This window comes from Centroberyx gerrardi, chromosome 17 (genome assembly GCF_048128805.1).
Source record: "Centroberyx gerrardi isolate f3 chromosome 17, fCenGer3.hap1.cur.20231027, whole genome shotgun sequence".
Lineage (NCBI taxonomy): Eukaryota > Metazoa > Chordata > Actinopteri > Beryciformes > Berycidae > Centroberyx > Centroberyx gerrardi.
The window spans coordinates 18,257,291-18,275,006 of record NC_136013.1 but is presented as its reverse complement, the minus strand read 5'-3'; the positions used below and the strand labels follow the sequence as shown (position 1 = coordinate 18,275,006).

Genomic DNA, 17,716 nt, shown 5'->3' with positions numbered 1-17,716 from the left:
GGTTTGCATTAGATTAGTAGATGTTTTTTTACAGTGAAACACAGAGAATTGATTTCTTTGTGGCTACGGCTGACTCGTCATTGGAGCATTATTTTTGAGATTGGATTCTAAAGATTTTATGAGATGTATTTCCATGCTTGGCCTGAAAATGGCTGTTATGCATCTCCTGTGAGGGCATTTATTTCAATCAGTGTCTGCATTTGTTTTTCTTGCTCTCCCTCTCTATTCTTTACATTGCACATTATATGGGAAGTCAATGTGAGCCCGGCCACTTCCACAGCTGGATTTGAAGATGCGATTGTAGTGTAAGAAAAATCTATTTTTTTGTGCACCCAGGCCCGCTCAGACGTGATCACATGATTGAAGCGACAGGTAGCCTATATTTTTAGCGCACCCTCATCTTTGAGCATATGTATGAGCATGTGTGTTTCCGCCTACCGTTGAGGTGGTAGTGCTCCTCGCTGTCTGCGTCAGTGAGGGAGACCAGCTCCCGGAGCAGCAGGGGGTACTTGAGCACCCTCTGCACCGGCTTAATCAGGTAGGACTCCAGGGTGGACGAGTGCTGCTTGGTGGGGTTCCTCGCGTCCAGGAATTCCTTGAAGGCCTGGTCCGTCTTGGCTGAAAACACAACAGTACGTGTCATTTGATCACCGCCGTTTACAATCTTTGTTTTGGCGTTTTTGTTCACTTTTTTCATTTATCTCATTACTTTGGTACATAGTGAGAGACAGAGAGATGTGTGGCTTTGTTGTGTACCCATGAGTCAGATCTGAAAATAAGAATGAATGAAGGCTCTCCAATGCATACTACTAGTCCCACTACTGTGTCCTAAGCCCTGTAGAGCCCAGTGCAACATCCTGGTGCAATAACATCCCTCCAGCAGGGGGTAGCGTAGGCTTCTCCTCACCCTAGCATGACCACTACAGTACTGTCTAAACATCTGCTAATAGCATCCACTACTCTGCACAGCATCGAGACTCATAATAATGTTAAGATAGAGTGTTTTCCCATTGCCAAAGGAAAACTGAATCTAGCTTAACTGTGTTCAGTTACTTAAATGCCATGTGCAATGTGAAAAAAATATATAATGTCCTTAGTTTAGGCCGAAGCAAACAGCATGGTGTGAAAGGGCAGGTATAATACTGAACGAGACACTCTCCAGTCTTCTGTAAAGGTGATGACATTTTCCCTGAGCCGCGCAGCCACCCTCTGTTTCCACTACGCTGACTGAGGGGAGCCATTAAAGTATTAATTATAGCACTCCCAGCCACAGACAGGCAGCCGCATCGACACCTCCCAGAGTAATTGGCAGGCAATTAACGAGCCGACAAGTAAACAGAGAAACTCAGGAAACCCAGGGCCCTTGGCATGGCGGAAAGGGGGTAGGGGGTGGGGGGTGGATGGGGGTGGCATATAATTACTTAAAGGGTTGACAGACACCCACAGATTCTACTTTGTGTCCTTGGATCAGCTGGTTGTGACCAGGCTGTGCTGTATCATGCTGTGCCAAGCATATACTCCGTGTGTGCACCGTGTAACTATTGCCTTGTTACGCTGGGCCGTTCTCAGCTGCACTGTGCAATTAGAGTGCTGCATCGTGTTCTAATATTGGTTCATGTGTCACCAGCTGTAATACCACATACCCCTACCATTTAAAGCTTCGGTTAAAAGGAGAGCAGTGCTGTTTCTGACATGTGCAGCCCGTGTCATCGTTGCCTCGCGTCCGGCATCTTTTCCCCATCGCTGAAATGTTTGGAGCCATTTTGTGCTGAGGTGGCATTTGCCACTGACTTCCAGTATATCTGAAGAACTTCCGACTCATCAGAAATATCAAAGTAATATGCTAAGATCTGCTTCTTTTTGTTTAAAAGTTTCTTAATGGTGCATCTGAAAAAAAGAGGAAGAGGAGGCTGCACCTCGGTGGGTGGATTGTAGCAAAATTGATCTTTTTACAGCATGAGGTTGGCATTTTCATCAATCAAACGTGATTTTCATGATCTTTTAAAATGTTAAACTGCACAACGACACAACGGTAAAAAATATCCTCTCCTTTCCCGCACCAATACAACCACTCTGTTCCAGTGTTGCCTTGATAATCATGTTTACTGCACTTTATTCTACTCCAGGTAACTGACCCACCAGAGACTTTTCTGACTGTTTTTCTCCCATCCAATCCTATTAAATATCCATCCTGCTACCTACTTCGAGGAAAATCCCACGCAATCCTGGTAATGGGGCGGGTTTAAGCGGCACAGGGGGGCAATTTGCCCACCCGCCTCGTCGCAGAAGAAGCCAATCTTCCTACAATTCTCTGTATGCTGGGCAGCGTTCCCGAGTAGCGGCAGCGGCGCTGGCGTCTTAGCACCCATAAATCAACTTTAACATTTCTACTCTGTCACTTGCTGAGGGAGACGCAAGGAATTATTAGGGCTCTCTGGCTGTCACTGTTGCATCTCTGCTGTTATTGGACAAGGCCTGGTAATGCTGCATGACAATAGAGGTTATTTGTTTTTGCTCATCTATTTGCGAAAGCAGTGAAACGGCTATAAAAGCAGCAAAGCAAGTATAAAATCGAGGCACGAAACCTGGAATATTCCAATAAATATCAGAGTATTCCAAATCAGCTTCAACTTTAGAAAGCACAACAAAGGGAATCATTTATCATGTATTTTGCGTGTGTGTGTGTGTTTGTGTAGGAGACTGGAGAACGCAACTGAACAGGCTGGGCTGCAGTAAATTGGAGTGGCATCACTTCACCTCACTTTCACCGGCTGTCTCACTCTAGGACATTTACTCTCGTCCATAATTGATTAGTTTCCCAATACGGGAGGCCAAACCTTGAACGTGGAGCGCCGCGAGCGGGTGTCGCTGATGCAACGCGGGTGCAAGGGAGCCAAATTCAGCAGGGGTGCGGGATGGTTCGGATCAGTATGCGTCTGCAAGTGTATTTCCTATAGGCCGGTTTTGAGTCTCCGGCTCGCTGTGGGTGGCGTGTGTGTATTTAGGCCTTCATGTGCAGTTTGTGTGTTTACCGTACCTCTCTCCAGGACCTTCTGGACCTTGATGTGGTTGGCGCAGAAGCCGCTGTAGAGCTTGAAGTGGTCGGCGTAGTAGAGGAACGAACCCCCCAGAGAAAACAGCAGCTTCTGTAAACGGAGAGAGAAACGGCGATTGTAAAAAAAAAAACAGAAAAAAAGACGGGGACTGAGAGACACACTGCGATGGAGAGAGTGATGACACGGAAAGCCAAGTGTACAGAGAGAGAGAATGAGAGAGTGCGAACATGTGAAGTCGTGACCCCGCCACTCTCTCCTGCCTCTCTGGGGAGACGCTTCAAACGCCCCCTCTGTCCTCTCCCTCTCTCTCTCGCCTAACCTCAGAGTACACCGGCTTTCAGCGGCACACAATCCCACCAAGTCGACCGCCGCTTGGATCAATAGACCCCACACCTTGTCATGTCAAGCCTATAAATCAGCCTGCCATGCTCCTGTCACACCTCCTCAATTATTTATAAGCCTCAAGATGTCAAAGAACACGCTGTAGACTGGAACAGTGGCTAAAATCAACCGGATAGAGAGTATATGTTGTATGTGGTCTGCTTCAGAGGTCAAGGCTGTGTGATCCTATGGGTGATTATGGTATGAAATTATCTTTTTTGATGTCATATTCTTGAAATGGACATTGATAATTTCTAGTCACTTCTTCCATCATGTGATATTTTATTGATCCCCATAGGGAAATTCTCTTTTCACTTGCCAACCCCCCCCCCCAGGGAGGTCGGAGGTCAGGGTCGGCTGGAGAACGGTCGTGGATTCAATGACTTGCCCAAGGACACTTCAGCATGGCGGATGTTTGCCATGCCGACACGGAGCTCAGCGCCTGCTGATAAGCGCTTTAGGCCCAGGGTGTGTCGCTGTGTGCGTATCTCACCTTGAACTGTGCGGGGGTCTCCAGGGTGCTGAAGTCGGGCGAGGAGGCGATCCTCTCCTCCAGCGTCTGGAGGAAGACCCTCTGGAAGTCCAGCATCTCTGGCAGGCTGCCAAACAGACTCTCCATCTGGGGAGAGGGGGGGGGGGGACAGGGGGAAGGGGAAGAGGGAGGATGGATGTGAAAAGCAGTGGTTAGAATGGGAAAGATGGAAGCGGGGGTGTAGGGGAATATGAGGGAGGACGTGAGAAGGAAAAAGCCAAGATACATGGCTTGCAATTTATAACAGTCAGTCAGACAGACGCCCTGGAGTGTTGTAAAACCTCCACTCTTGATGGCTCATCTCTGACAATGGCACTTAGGGACAAGCTATGATGCTCTGCTGCAACACACAGTCACACAAGCGCGTGTTCCTTTATTGTCTGCGTCTGTCTAGCACTCCCTCTCGACACACACAGACACACACACAACACTTCCCTTCATTAAAAGCCGTTCGGAGGCCGACTCGCCCTTGTCCACTTTGCGCCCGGACACGTCCCAGTGTCCCATAATGGCCTTTTAATTTGCCCCGGCGCGCGGCGGCCTATCGACCGGCGCGTCTTGGGAGAGGCGTCCTGTGTTTGAGGTCACACGCTGTGCGCCGCGCTGCACAGCGGGCTGGGAACTGCTGCGCTAAGGTCATCAGCATTCTGCAGCTACTGCCGCATGTTGCCACAGGAGCGCATGAAGACAAAGCCTGACTTAAGGCATTTTAAAACAAGAGGATGAATCCCGAATTTGAGGGTTCTTGATGAAAAAGACGGGGAAATCAGTGGGAGATTGTGGCGTGAGAATTTGAGGTGGATCTTTAGAGGGTGGGTTTGCCTTCAAGCCAGCCTTTATTGGCGTGTCCCTCTGGGCGGCTGGAAGGTCAGTGTAGGGGAAAGCTAATTTGTCCTCCAGCCAGTCACACCGGTAATGAGGGAGATACGGCCTGGCAGGGTTCATTGACATCACCTCTGGGTAATAAACACTCAATGAATTCCATGTCCTATATAGCCTCAACCCCTCCCAGGACACTGGGACACTCGCTCTCCTCACTGTCGCCATACCTCATACACACACACATAACACACAACGTACCTCGTCCAGTGTGAGGAAGGTTTCATTCTGCAGGGGCTTCAGGTAGATCTCGAACAGGCAAGCCAGGTCCTACACACAAACACAGACACACACACACACACACACAGAAATCCAAAAGAAGGTCAGTGACAGGGAATCAAACAGCAATGGTAAACATTATCCCTTAACCTTCCTGTCCTTTAAAAGCCCTTTGATCATCAGACTGGCTTTCACTCCTCCTCCTTTTCTCTGTGCTAACCTCCCTCCTTATCTCTCTCTTTCTTCCCTCAACCCCCCCACCCACCCACCTCCCTACCTCCCTCACCCCTCTACCTTTCCCTCTCTCTCTCTCTTCCCCTCCTTTAATGTGGCTGCAGCTTGTCTTGGTATCAGTGGGGATATTCTCATTAGGTTGATTTATGAGCTTCCTCCTCTCTCCTCTACCCTCTACCCCCCCCACCCCACCCCACCCCACCCCATACACACACACACACAACTACCTCAGGCACTGTAGCCCAGCCTATGGTGCACTAATGGATACAGGCGAACAGGCCGCCACTATAGCAAAGCACACTGGGAAGACAATCTCCTCCCTTAACTACAAATCAACGGCATGCGGACAGGGAGGAGGAGGAGGAGGAGGGTATATATACAGGAAAAAGGAAACTTAATAAAAAAAAGGATGAGAAGAAGAAGAGAGAGAGAGATGCAAATTGAGTGTACGCAATGGAAAAAAAAAAGAGAGAGAAACGCAGAGAGAGAGAAAAAGACGGCTTGGGGAATAATCAGCCAGCTCCGACAGGCGTTACAGAGACGATGTAAGATCATGAAAGTAGCTCTTTAAAGTGCATCAGGGAAGAAAAGGTTGTGTCTGAAACATTAACTATAAGGGGAGGCTAAATGATGAGGCGGGAGGAAGATAAACAAGGCGAGGGGGGAGGGATGGAGGGAGGTTTCTCTCTACCTGTGTCTCAATGCTTGCTTTTTTATGTCCTGTATCTCTCCTGTGCGCTCTGCATCGTATAAAATGTGAAAGGACTTGGCAGCTGACGGGTATAGTGCGTTATTACTTTTTGTGATTGACGGCATGTGTGGCCAATAAAAAACATGAATCAAGTGTGGGGAATGAGTTTCAGAGGTGCTGCGGTGCTTTCTGTCTTGATCACAAGACGTCTGAATCTATAGTTTAATAACCGAGGAGCAAAAAGTAAAAACACCGGGAAGAGTTTCCCTTTAGGAGTCTTCACTCAAACCTTCACGTTAATCTCCTAATCTAAATCCTAATATGACAGGAATCCAAGCTCTCACCTTCACATAGGACTTCTCCGTGTCCACCAGCTCCTGGATGACCTTGCGCAGCCTCTCGGTGGCGCTCATGTGCTTGGGGCAGGGCCTGAGCAGGGTGGTGGCCTCTCCCGCGGGGCCCGAGCCTAGCCCCTGCCCCGCCGGAGGCTCCTTGGCGTCCTCCATCAGACCCCCGGATCCCGGGCCCACCCCGTCCTGGAAGGACTGGTAGAGAGTGCACACCGTGTCCACGCTCTGTAGGGGGGCGATAGAGAGAGAGGGGGGGGGGGGGGGTTTAGGTTTAGGGAGGACAGGGATTATGACAGTCAGCAGGGTAAAATGAGGGAGATAGGATCGCTTATTATGAGAAATGGCATTGTCCTCATTAAAAAAGGATAACACTAACTGTACCGGGCTTTACAGTGAGTAGGTTAATTGAAAATCTCTAATATCCCTCACACACACACACACTATCGAATCTACAGAAAAAGAATTCAGCAACTGAGCTTCAGCTCCAGTTCTGTATAAAATAATGATATATAATTCTACACACTGTACATGGACAGTTGTTCCCCTGGGTATGTACCAGTACTTACAGTGTTATGGAGATTTAGTCATGCACTCTATGCTAATGCACTCTATGCTAATTGGCTTTGCAGCAAAGATTTGACTGTACGTCTAAAAGATTAGCAGGGTATCCTAGCAGATAGCATTATAGCACATTACATTATTTTTCCAAAAATCCATAAGGGACAGTTATGCAGCTTTGTGTCACATCAATTCCACTAAATTTGACACAGGGGGTGGGGGGGGCATTGCTTGGTCACAGCATCTCAGTTTGCCTAAGTAGTCTGTAGTACCTCTGCTCAGTCACATCAGTACAATTTCCTCAAACCTGCTTTGTTCGCCTGTGATGGGTAGAACCCCATGAAGAACTCAGTGCCGTACCGTTTACAGAGGAGTTCGATATGTAACCCATATCAGTTCATATTGGACTGTATTGCCCCGGGTTGGGAAATTAACATCAGCCGCCGGCAACACAATGGGAAATTTTGCCTGTGGCAGGTAAATTCCTCTAGTCTATGAACCACTGTGGCAGAAAATATACCATTATCAGAGTTTCTTTTCTATTCCCTGGTAGGTAAAGAAGCAGTTTTGAATCCATCAGCCACTGTAGTCGATAGAGGGAAAAATCTTTCCCTGTCTTTATATATCATACAGTGTTTGCTAATATTTTACCAGTATGGCACAACCTGAGGCTATTCAAGTACAATATCGACTGCACTTTGGCACACAGCCATCCGAATTTCTTCCCTGACCATCAACTGGACCGAGCTGGTCTAGGCTGTAACACACAAGCTTTCAATTATGATGCGATTTCTAAGTTAAAAATAGTGATATGGTGACTGATCCTTCTTTGTCCATGTGAATGACATGATGTAGCATTATAATCTGTGGCCAGTCACTGGATCCGACAGAGGCAGATAAGTGCCAGTAATAGCAGGTTTCCATCCGCTGCACAGCAACACAGCACTGTGGGATGGCCACCATGCCAGGCAAAACAGCTGCTCAGCACTATCCGCCTGCCTGTGTCTGTGCGTGTGTGTGCGTGTGCGTGTGCTGTTATTTAAAATACTGCATGAGCAAGCACTCAAGTGTGTCTCATCACTAAAGACTGCGCAGCAACACACATGGATCAATACACCCTTCATTCTGACACTTACAGACATCGATATATACACACACACTTCCCAGGCAGTGTGTGAAAGCTAGTCGGAGTCATTCAGCTCGGATCCTAGTGCGGACTATACCCCCCCCCCCCCACCCTGACTCGCCAACCCCCCACCCTGACCCGCCAACCCCCCACCTCCGTCCCAGAGCGCCCACAGACAATCATGGCTTCCATTAATAAGCCAGCAACTCATCAGCTAGCTCATTATAGCATGGTCACTCCAGAGACGGCCCTCCCAAAGCTACAGTATAGACTCTGTGTGTGTGTGTGAGAGAGAGTGTGAGAGTGAGAGAGAGAGAGAGAGGGGGGGGGGGGGATAAAATGCCTCTGCATGGCCTCCATGTCTGGGCTCGGCAGTCTGTTTCAAGTGATCCGCCGCCCACACCAGCGCTCGGCTCTGGGGTTTCTTCGAATGTGGGCTGATAATTATGAGGAGACACTAGCCTAATCAGAATGAGAAATGCCTCAACTAGGGGAATATTAGCGATGTAAAACACGTAAACCGACTACTTTCTGTGGTTGGAATACATAATATTCTTTGTGCCTCCTATGTTCACCTACTTGGAGGAAGCGACGGCATTGAATGTGCGGGAAAAATCTAAAACGTCCTTCTCAACATCGATTCTGATTACATGCTTTTGTGCATGTAAACACACACCTCATCAGATCGCTTTCGTGTTCATGTAATCCATTCAACTGGCGTCCTCAATTGGGAGTAATTCATTAAGAATGATAAAATATTCCATGTAACCATGGCCGCCTGCTGACACATCGACAAAACCCCACACACACTGATGAAACCCACACGCGCCCCACACATGGAGCCGGTCAACCTTCACTCATTGACACACACACACACACACACTCACTCTAAAAACTCCATATTGTGGCAGGCAGGCAGGCGGGCAGGCAGACAGGGAGAGATTGTGTGTAGGAAGCACAGAGGTTGAAGGATATCAGAGCGACATATTCATCAAATAGCCCGCCGGTAGCTCCAGACAGGGGAGAGGCAGCCTTGTGGAGACAGATAACAGCAATATCTGCCGTTTATTTCAGCTACTGGCGTCCGGAGGGAGACGAGGCCTGCCTGGGTCTTTAGGAACATGTGTGTGCGTGTGTGTGTGTGGCAAATAGCATGCAGCGCTGCTCAACCGGTGAGTTAATTCTCATCACACACACGCACGCACGCACGCACGCACGCACGCACTGGAGGGATATGGGCTCATGTTCACCTCACACACACACACACAAATGAGACAATTGCAGAGCTGCGCGGTGCGGCAAAAAGGCATGGACACGCGGAAACGCACGCACGCACGCACACACATGAACTTGCCGCCACAGGGAAAACACACACACACTTTCTCCTCTCACACAGCTCCCTCACTAAATAACATTTTCTTCAACTCTTAAATGGCAGATACCTGCATTAGAGCGTGACTAGGAGAGGTGGGCAGAAAGAAAGAGACAGATGGGGAGAGAGAGAGGAGAGAGAGAGAGACGGACCCACACACTGTCATGACTCAGGAATTGCGATTGCCTCACAACAATCCCACCAACACAGCCTGACAGCTAGCCCAAATAACCAATTAAGAGCCGGGAACGGGAGCCGGCGGAGGCGGGAGAAAAGCCTGGGAGCGCCGGGAAAGACGAGTGGATCCGACAGCGGCGCGCTGAATTCCTATTCAGGTTGTCTCGCTGTTTTCTCGCTGACACTTGACAGCTCCGGCTCGTGCTCCTACCTCCCCTCACTGTTTATGCCCTTTAGCCGATTTAGGAAAGAATTCTTTACATGAAGAAACATCTCTCCAAGCTTGCCTTAGCAGGTAAAAACTACATGAATCGAGAAGCTGTGAAGTCATTTTTTCTCATTCCATACAGTGAAAACAACTGTTTCATTCCACTGGACTTGAGCATTTCTGTCAGTCTTAACTGACCGTACATGGTGACCACAGTGGACTAGACCTCAAAGTCAACACAAGTAGGCATCCTTATGTCTCTCAATCCACCCACAATACATTTCCAAACCACAAAGGGAGATTCCCATGACTTAAACAAAGCTAAACCTACAACAGCAGCCTGTCTACCTCTCTTTCTCTCTCTGAAATCAAATCACCTCTTTTTCAACAATCCACGAAGCCCTTATTAAACCTACTCTCTTTCAGTAGTGGCAACACTTAAAACAATGTAGAGTGCTGATAAAGACCCACTTTGACTTGCCATCCTCTCTACTGATGAGCCCCTCACGTAAAAACAACAACCCAGAACCAACAGTATCACAAAGCGTCTCTCATCTCAGCAATTAATGATTCCCTTTAGATGTTTCCCATTTCCGTTTTCCGGATGGCCCCTCTCACCATGAAGAGCAGCCTGTAGAGCAGCCTCCATGCTGCGGTGGCCTGCCGCTGGGTCCTGCGGGCCAGGGAGCAGCCCTTCCTCCGCAGCCTGCCAGTCCTGGAGGCTGGCATGAGCGCTCCGCAGACGGCCCGGGGTCGTGTGTACCGACCACAGCTAGACTTGGACTGGAGTTAAAATGTGTATAGATGTATTCTATCCTCTCTGTCTGATGGTCAGTCAGTGACCCCCTTCTTCAACGTTCCTCCCCCTCCTCCTCCCCTGCTTTCTTTCTCATTAGTGACCACCCGTCTCTCCGTCAGGCCCCCGGTTTTGAAGCCTCAGTCTGGAGTACACCTTTGCCTCTGAGTGGGGCTTTGATGGGGATAGAGCCCATTGATCCCGTGTCCTGCCGTTCTGTGGGCGTAGGCAGAGAGAGAGAGAAAAAAAAAAAGTGCTTGCTGCCGGTTTGTTTTGCTAATCTGCATATCAATCAGCGGCGGACGGTCTGACCGCTCGGCTTGTGCAGACGGAGGGGAATTCCTCCCCTGGCAGCCACGTCCCCCCGCTCTCGCCGTCTGTCTCTTTCCATCAACGTCGGCCTTTCTGCGTCTCCGCCTCCCCATCCATCTTGCTTCCCTATGCTCTGTCCATCTATCTCCAGGTATCCCCATTTTCCCCTTCCTCTTCCTCTCCTTCTTCCGCTCCTGCTCGGCTCCGTGTGACCCCCCCCCCACCCCTCCCCCCCGGTGTAATTTCCAAAGAGCTGAATGGAGAGGCCCTGGGCTGCGTCGGTGTCCAGTCTCTCAATAGCGGCAGTACAATGTAGACTGTTCTGGCTTGTTACCTCCACACAGAGAGGAATGGCTGACTCCAATAGGGGAGGCTCTGGGCCGGCGGGGGTGCTGATAACAGAGCAGGAATCTAAACTATGGTCTCGCACAAGAATGAAATGGGACGGCGTGTCTCTCACTGCAGGGGTCTAGTTTTACATGGGATAAGCACACAGACTCTATCCATAGAAATACTGTTTGTTTTTGCCTTCTAAACTGACTAAATTATAGCCCAAATTGAGTCCTGTTGCCGGCTGAGGGCACATTCACTATCAGTCTAGTCCAATTAGGGGGAAGGATTATGAACCCTTGATTTAGCAGGTAAGCACCTGACTCAGATACTTTCCTGTCTGGTATCCCATAAGAGGACTATGCAGGCTCAAGGTGTGTGTGAAGGTGTGTGTGTGTGAGAGAGAGTCCTCGGTAAGGCCCGAAGAGGTTGGAGAGGCAGGTAAGGACAGGGCAGCCTACTGTCAACCGGGCTGATAAGCCCCATGAGCAGTTTCCAACTAGAGGCTGTGTATTGTCCACAGCACCTTACTGCCTTCATCTCATACACATGTTGAAATCAAACGCCCCCTCCTCTCTACTTCCCCCCATGAATTCAAGGAAGATGTCGAATCCAACTACACACAAAATGATGCTCATGACACTCACTGATGAGCGTAACCACATGTACTCACCATACAGTATTGTAATGGCTTATAGACCCCACTCTATGGTGCGCACACACACACACACACACACACACACACAACAGCTGTGAAGTTACCAGGATGATACAGCATGCCACCCCAGTCTTATTCAGTCTCATTTGAATCATATTCCAATACTTGTTTTCCAAGTGTTGGGTGTAAACACTTGCAAAAAAAACAAAAACAAAAACAAAAAAAAAGCCCCGACTCTGTCAAACTAGGAGGTTGCAAGATAAACACTAAACACTGTCTCCATCTGCCTTCAACGCTCCGATGGAGTCATTATGTACAGAGCTCAGCCTACTTTGCAGATGAAACGCTGCTCAAATCAAAGGAGAAGCCTTGCGCTTTCACCAGCGGAGAGGCCCTCTCGTCGCTGGAATAAACAAACAAAACGTGGGGCGGCAGAGGATAAAGGCGAGAGGATGAAATACAGGCGTGTCCCTGGGGCTGGCTTTGCCCATCCCTCATAGGGAAGAGCCTTGTCATTGCCACCGTGAGAGAGACTCGGAGAGAGAGAAAGGGAGAGAGAGGGAGGAGGCCCAGCGGCCGGTAGGCAGGCCTGTTGATTCATTTGCCATGTTAGGGGGCTATAGTGCCACGATGCCATCTTCTTTTCAAAGCTCAATAAAGGAAGACGCGCGCTCGTAAATCATACGGAGTGGAGGGGAGGAGAGAGGATGATGAGAGGGAGGGCTCGTCCCGTCGCGCTCCGCTCAAGCCCATTTACGCCTTTTATTATTCATCCTAAACAAATATTATTCCGCCGAGTCTCGGAGGACTTTGGGAGAGAGTGTGTTTTAATAATGAAGTCGGCCTCAGATTAAAAAACCCATTCTGCCGGGTCCCCTAGGCTATTCAGAGCCACTCCGCTGCGTGACTGCCAGCACAAAAGGCAAAGAAGCGGTATCGCGATCCACTATTCTTATTACGTGAACACGCCTAAAACAAAATGAAAGCAAATGGAAGGTAAAGCAGAAACGCTTGTAACGAACATTAAATGTGACCCGCTGAAATACAAGCCTGTGGAATAACTAATGGGGAAACCCTGCGCTCCTGCACATTCCCCTCCTGACCTGGAAACAGCTGAGCCACGGTGATTCAGGAGCAGGCCGAGCACCCTGGTCTATCTACACCATACAACATGATATCAACAGATAACAGACACAATGAGCAACCAAGGGGACAGTTTCAGAGAGAATACACGCCCATTAAGGCAGTGCCCTCCTGACCTGCTCCCATCTGCCTTCACTATAAACCTTACCCGAGGGGGTTGAAGCAGAGATGGAATAGGGTGGATGTAGGAGGACTCAGTAAAAGCACAAACAAGTAGGGAAACGGTAACACAATTATACATGTGTCAGATACACTGTACATGTTACTATGCTGGAATTCACGAGGTGTTAGAATTATATCTAAAATGCTGAAGAGTTGTGTGAAAATTTGCAGCTACGGTATCACAAAAATACAACTTTATTTCTTTTCATAAATCAGATAATGCCCAGAGCGACTAACAAAGAGTGCAACAGTAGAATAAGCAATTCCTACATCACCAAAAGCAACCAAAATCAGGTTCAAACATTACAACAAAAACAGCCTACAAACCCCCACAGGCAACCAGCCCATCGGCCCGTAGTTACCGGTCGTTTGTCCCCTTTGCCGTCTCTCTGGCAGGACAGGCAGGCGGCCATGTCCTGGGCCAGGCAGGCCAGCTTGTCTTTGAGGAGCCCCCGCAGGCCGAGCAGCGCCGAGCCCAGGAACACGTCCGTCTCCCCGGCCTCGCAGCCGGACGGCCAGCACCAGCACATCGCCAGCAGGGAGCACAGGGCCTGGGCCGGCGACTGGTCCCGGATAAACAGCTCGATTAAGGTGGTGTGGTAGACGCACGGCCGGGGGTCCTCGTCGGCTAGGAGGACCACGACCGGCACCGGCACTACGGTGACGGCCGCGGCCACGCTGGGCGCCCCCGGTTCGGCCATTACATCCAGATCTGGGTCATGGCGGATCCGGGTCCCAGTCGGTCCCTCTGTCTATCCTGCCCTCTCTCTCTATATATCTCCAGCTCTGTCTCGTTGTTTACAGTGGGGCAGACCGACAAGGGCAGGCTAGCGTTGGCATTAACTCCACTGACAGCAGTAAACCCAGATTATTAGCCTGCTCGCGGCCAGATGGTGGCTGATGGGCTTAGTCATAACACACATACCCCCCTCCCCTCTCCAGCTAACCACCCCAGCCCGCACGCCACACACACATTCACGCACTCAAGGCGGAAGTAGGGGATTCTCCAAAATTTGGGGAGGGGATGGTCGCAGCTCCAAGGAAGACGGGATCGTGTTTGAAGGAGCTGATACAGCCTCATATCCGTAAGCATCTGATATATCTTTTTGAAGTCTAAAGCCTATGACAAGAGAGGAGCAGTGAAACTGAATAATTAAACTTACTCATATTCACACATTCTAAAAAGTGCTAAAAACACCTCTCAGACTCTTTTCTTATGCTGAGAATAGAGAGTAGAGAAAGAGAATTATTCAATAGGTAAAAAAAAAAAGCATGAGACAAACCAGCTACTAACTGTATAGAAGCCTAGTTCTCACTCCGTGGCACAGAACAACAACATCACCACCAGTTAAGTGAATCAAGCCAAGTCAGTCTGTTTTGACAGTCAGACCGAGGAAGGGTGCAGTCACTGCTCTCTTTACAAATCCATTTAAATGCTCTTAGTTAAAAGGTCTGGTCTGGACAAAGCAAAGAGGCTTAATATGCCTGTCTGCTGTTTAGCCTATAGTTTAATATAAGACTGAGACATTACCAGCTACTTTGACATTCAAGTAACTGGCAGAAGTCAACTAGCAAACCTTTACCTGATCATATATAATAAATAATAGAATTATAGTATTTAATCATTAAACCCCACACTAAATTACACTAAAACACACATATTCATCAATAACCTCATACAAGAAATGGACAGACTATAGGAATGGCAGCCTGCAGGAGTGGATGGAAAAAGGAGTTTGTGTGTTTTTGTTTTTTAGTGATGTAGACCATAAAGACAGCGCAGTGTGTTTATCTGTGTGTGTGTGTGTGTGTGCCTGTATACATGCGTGTGAATTCCCTACAGTGGGCTGGTGCCATGTGGAGAGGGCAGACCATGCCAGATTACCTCCCATGTCCTCCCATCTGTCTAATGGGAGTGCCTGGTGTGCTGTATATACTGTATATATATGTGTGTGTGTGTGTGTGTGTGTGTGTGTGTTGTTGTATGCATGAGAATGTGTTGATGACCTGCCAATCCCTTACTCTAGCCCTTCAGCTCCCAAACTGGTGCAGATTCGTTTTGAGGTGTGAACAATGTGGATGCTGGCATTCCGATTTTGCCAATAAGCTACGTTATAAGTGCATTATTTAGCTAAACCTACGTTAGCATGTCAAATCAATTCAATTGGAGGTGCCTCAAGGGACTTATCTAGGGCCAAAGCAGTTGACTTCTTCAATCGATTCTTTAAGCTCATAATGGTTCCATAACATCGCATTAAACCGACTGCTATGGTGCTCTATAGCCAAATATATCATTAAGTAACACACAGCCACAGGAAATCGCATTCAATATCCCAATGGTAAACAACACTGTTAACTCTGCCTAGTAAGCACTTCCCTCTAAACACACACATGCACACACACACTAACACACGGCTCTCTGGTGTAATAAGCGCAAATTGGAATGCAACGGACCAATTAATCAAAGGTAGTCAGTCTAGTGAGGCAGCCGATTACAAGGTGTGACAAGAGGCTTGAAATGAGTCTTTCCCTCCCATCCGTCTCAATTGACTTTTCAGAACGCCGTGTGCATGCGTGTGTGTGCACCAATATGCTGATACATGGCTGATTTTCTACCCGGCGACTCGATTTTTTTTTTCCTTCCACCCCAGAGAACCACCTGACGGCAGTGCGGGGATTAAATTCGGCTCTTTGCGACGGCAGCAATCAGATCTACCAGCGCCAGTATCTCACCCTGCGTTGTGTTTTTTTTTATTGCCTTTACAGTATCTGGCTCTATCTGATGGGAGCAAGAAGAGCTTCTTTCTCTTTTCCTCCTCCGGGGTCTCGTACACGCACCTATGCAGTGGCGCGTGCACACACACATTCATCATAGCATCCCTCCCTCCCTCTTTCCCTCCCACACACACACACACACCTAGCTTCCATTCTTCCATTCAGTCCCCGTTCCCCAGTAAAAGACAAACGGCGAGCCCAGAGCAGAGCGCTGAGCAGCAGCAGCAGTGGTGCAGTGCAGATCCCAGCGCAGTGGGACTGACTCATGTCGCTGGGCAAACAGAAAGAGAGCCGAGCAGAGAGGGAGAACAGAGAGGAGAGAGCAGAGCGACTTGTCTCTCTCTAATCCACCTCCTGGCTGACCCCGGGTCAAACGCTGCACAGCGTCTACTGACACACACAATAACAATACAGCCGCGGCAGTCACGCTAATTAGCAGCGGTTTCTGGACATTTGGCTTGGATTAACCATCGATGGGTCATTAAGGAAATGGGAAAACACTGCCCAGTCCCTTTTTCATTCAGCCCACGTTGCGTAATAAGCAGATTGTTAAAAGTGTGCGGGATATGCTCACAATTTTTGATGAGGTCTACGCGGCCTAAAGGACGCGGAGCATTAGATGAATGATGCAAGAGAAATGTGAACGCATGAACGCACATCTGCAGACGTCCTCGCCCTTCCAGCCACGTCCCACATCATTAACACATGGCTTTTCAGGATGACCACACACGCTCATTACGGCTCCCCTCAATAAGAGCCGGCGCAGAGATTCTCCCCTATTACACCACCGCAACGCCGAGGGATAATTCCCGACGGGACGCCCACGCTCAATTTAATGACTTCAATAACGTTAGTTTACATATCAAAAACCTGACCGGATATACAGAAATCGACAAAGGACAGAAATAGGCATGCAATCTGCCTAAATTCACAAGGGAAGACTATTTGGCATACTTACTGAGAAGTTCTTCTTGCAAAGTTAAATCGAGATGGAATTCGAGAGGTGTATAAACTGCAGGGTACCGTTTGCCCGCACTGGCATCCTCAGTTGTCTGTTTGAGACCAAAGCCAGGACTCCAAACTCAGTGCCAAGCACCGGGAAGAAGATGCATGAAAATGTCAGCTTCTTCCAAACAAAATGTCTGCCTGTCTAGTTCTTAATGCTACAGTGGAATACATATGGGGGAGAGGAAGTGAGGATGACAGTGGAGTATTAGGCAACAGAGACAACTGTGTCAACTGAGGGCTTTGGTCCATGCCTTATCATCAAGTGTGTATGTGTGTGTGTGTGTGTGTGTGTGTGTGTAGGAGGCGGTTAGAGTATGTGCGTTAGGACAGCCTCTTCTCTCAGTCTGCATCCTGTCTACGTGACAGTAATAAGCTGTGTTTATACCAGTGGCTATGATGGAGTAGCCTAATTATGGTAATGCTGAGGATTGGTGCCAGCCTGGCTTCTGACAGCTCCACAGCTGCCACTGACGATGGCCACGCACACACACACACACACACACATATATAAACACACACATAAAATTGGGAGAGAAAGAGAGGGATGTGGATGTCTCCAAGACAACAGCAATACTTTGACAAACACATCTTACCTTACTGTGTTGAACAGGCCTATGTGCATGATGGGAGTGACCATTCTCCATTCCTAGGCCCAGGGACTCGCCACCATCAGCCACAGTGCACACATCTGGAGAGAGAGAGGACAGTTCACATTAGCTTTAGCATCACTCAGTGTGTGTGTGTGTGTG

At 48.7% G+C, this 17,716-nt stretch overlaps 1 protein-coding gene across 3 annotated transcripts in view; it reads right to left on the bottom strand.

Annotated features, from left to right (window-relative positions):
* Positions 1–17,716, bottom strand: part of tiam2a (TIAM Rac1 associated GEF 2a) — a 75,637-nt gene that overhangs the window by 5,816 nt on the left and 52,105 nt on the right. For 2 of the 3 annotated variants that reach the window (XM_071905809.2, XM_071905812.2), the window contains 6 exons: positions 17,561–17,655; positions 6,337–6,567; positions 5,050–5,118; positions 3,931–4,056; positions 3,038–3,146; positions 439–618 (listed from right to left, as the gene is read on the bottom strand). In XM_071905809.2, coding sequence (XP_071761910.2) covers positions 439–618; positions 3,038–3,146; positions 3,931–4,056; positions 5,050–5,118; positions 6,337–6,567; positions 17,561–17,655 — 810 coding nt within the window. The remainder of the gene's footprint in view (positions 1–438; positions 619–3,037; positions 3,147–3,930; positions 4,057–5,049; positions 5,119–6,336; positions 6,568–17,560; positions 17,656–17,716) is intronic. The other variant, XM_071905811.2, reaches the window with a different exon arrangement.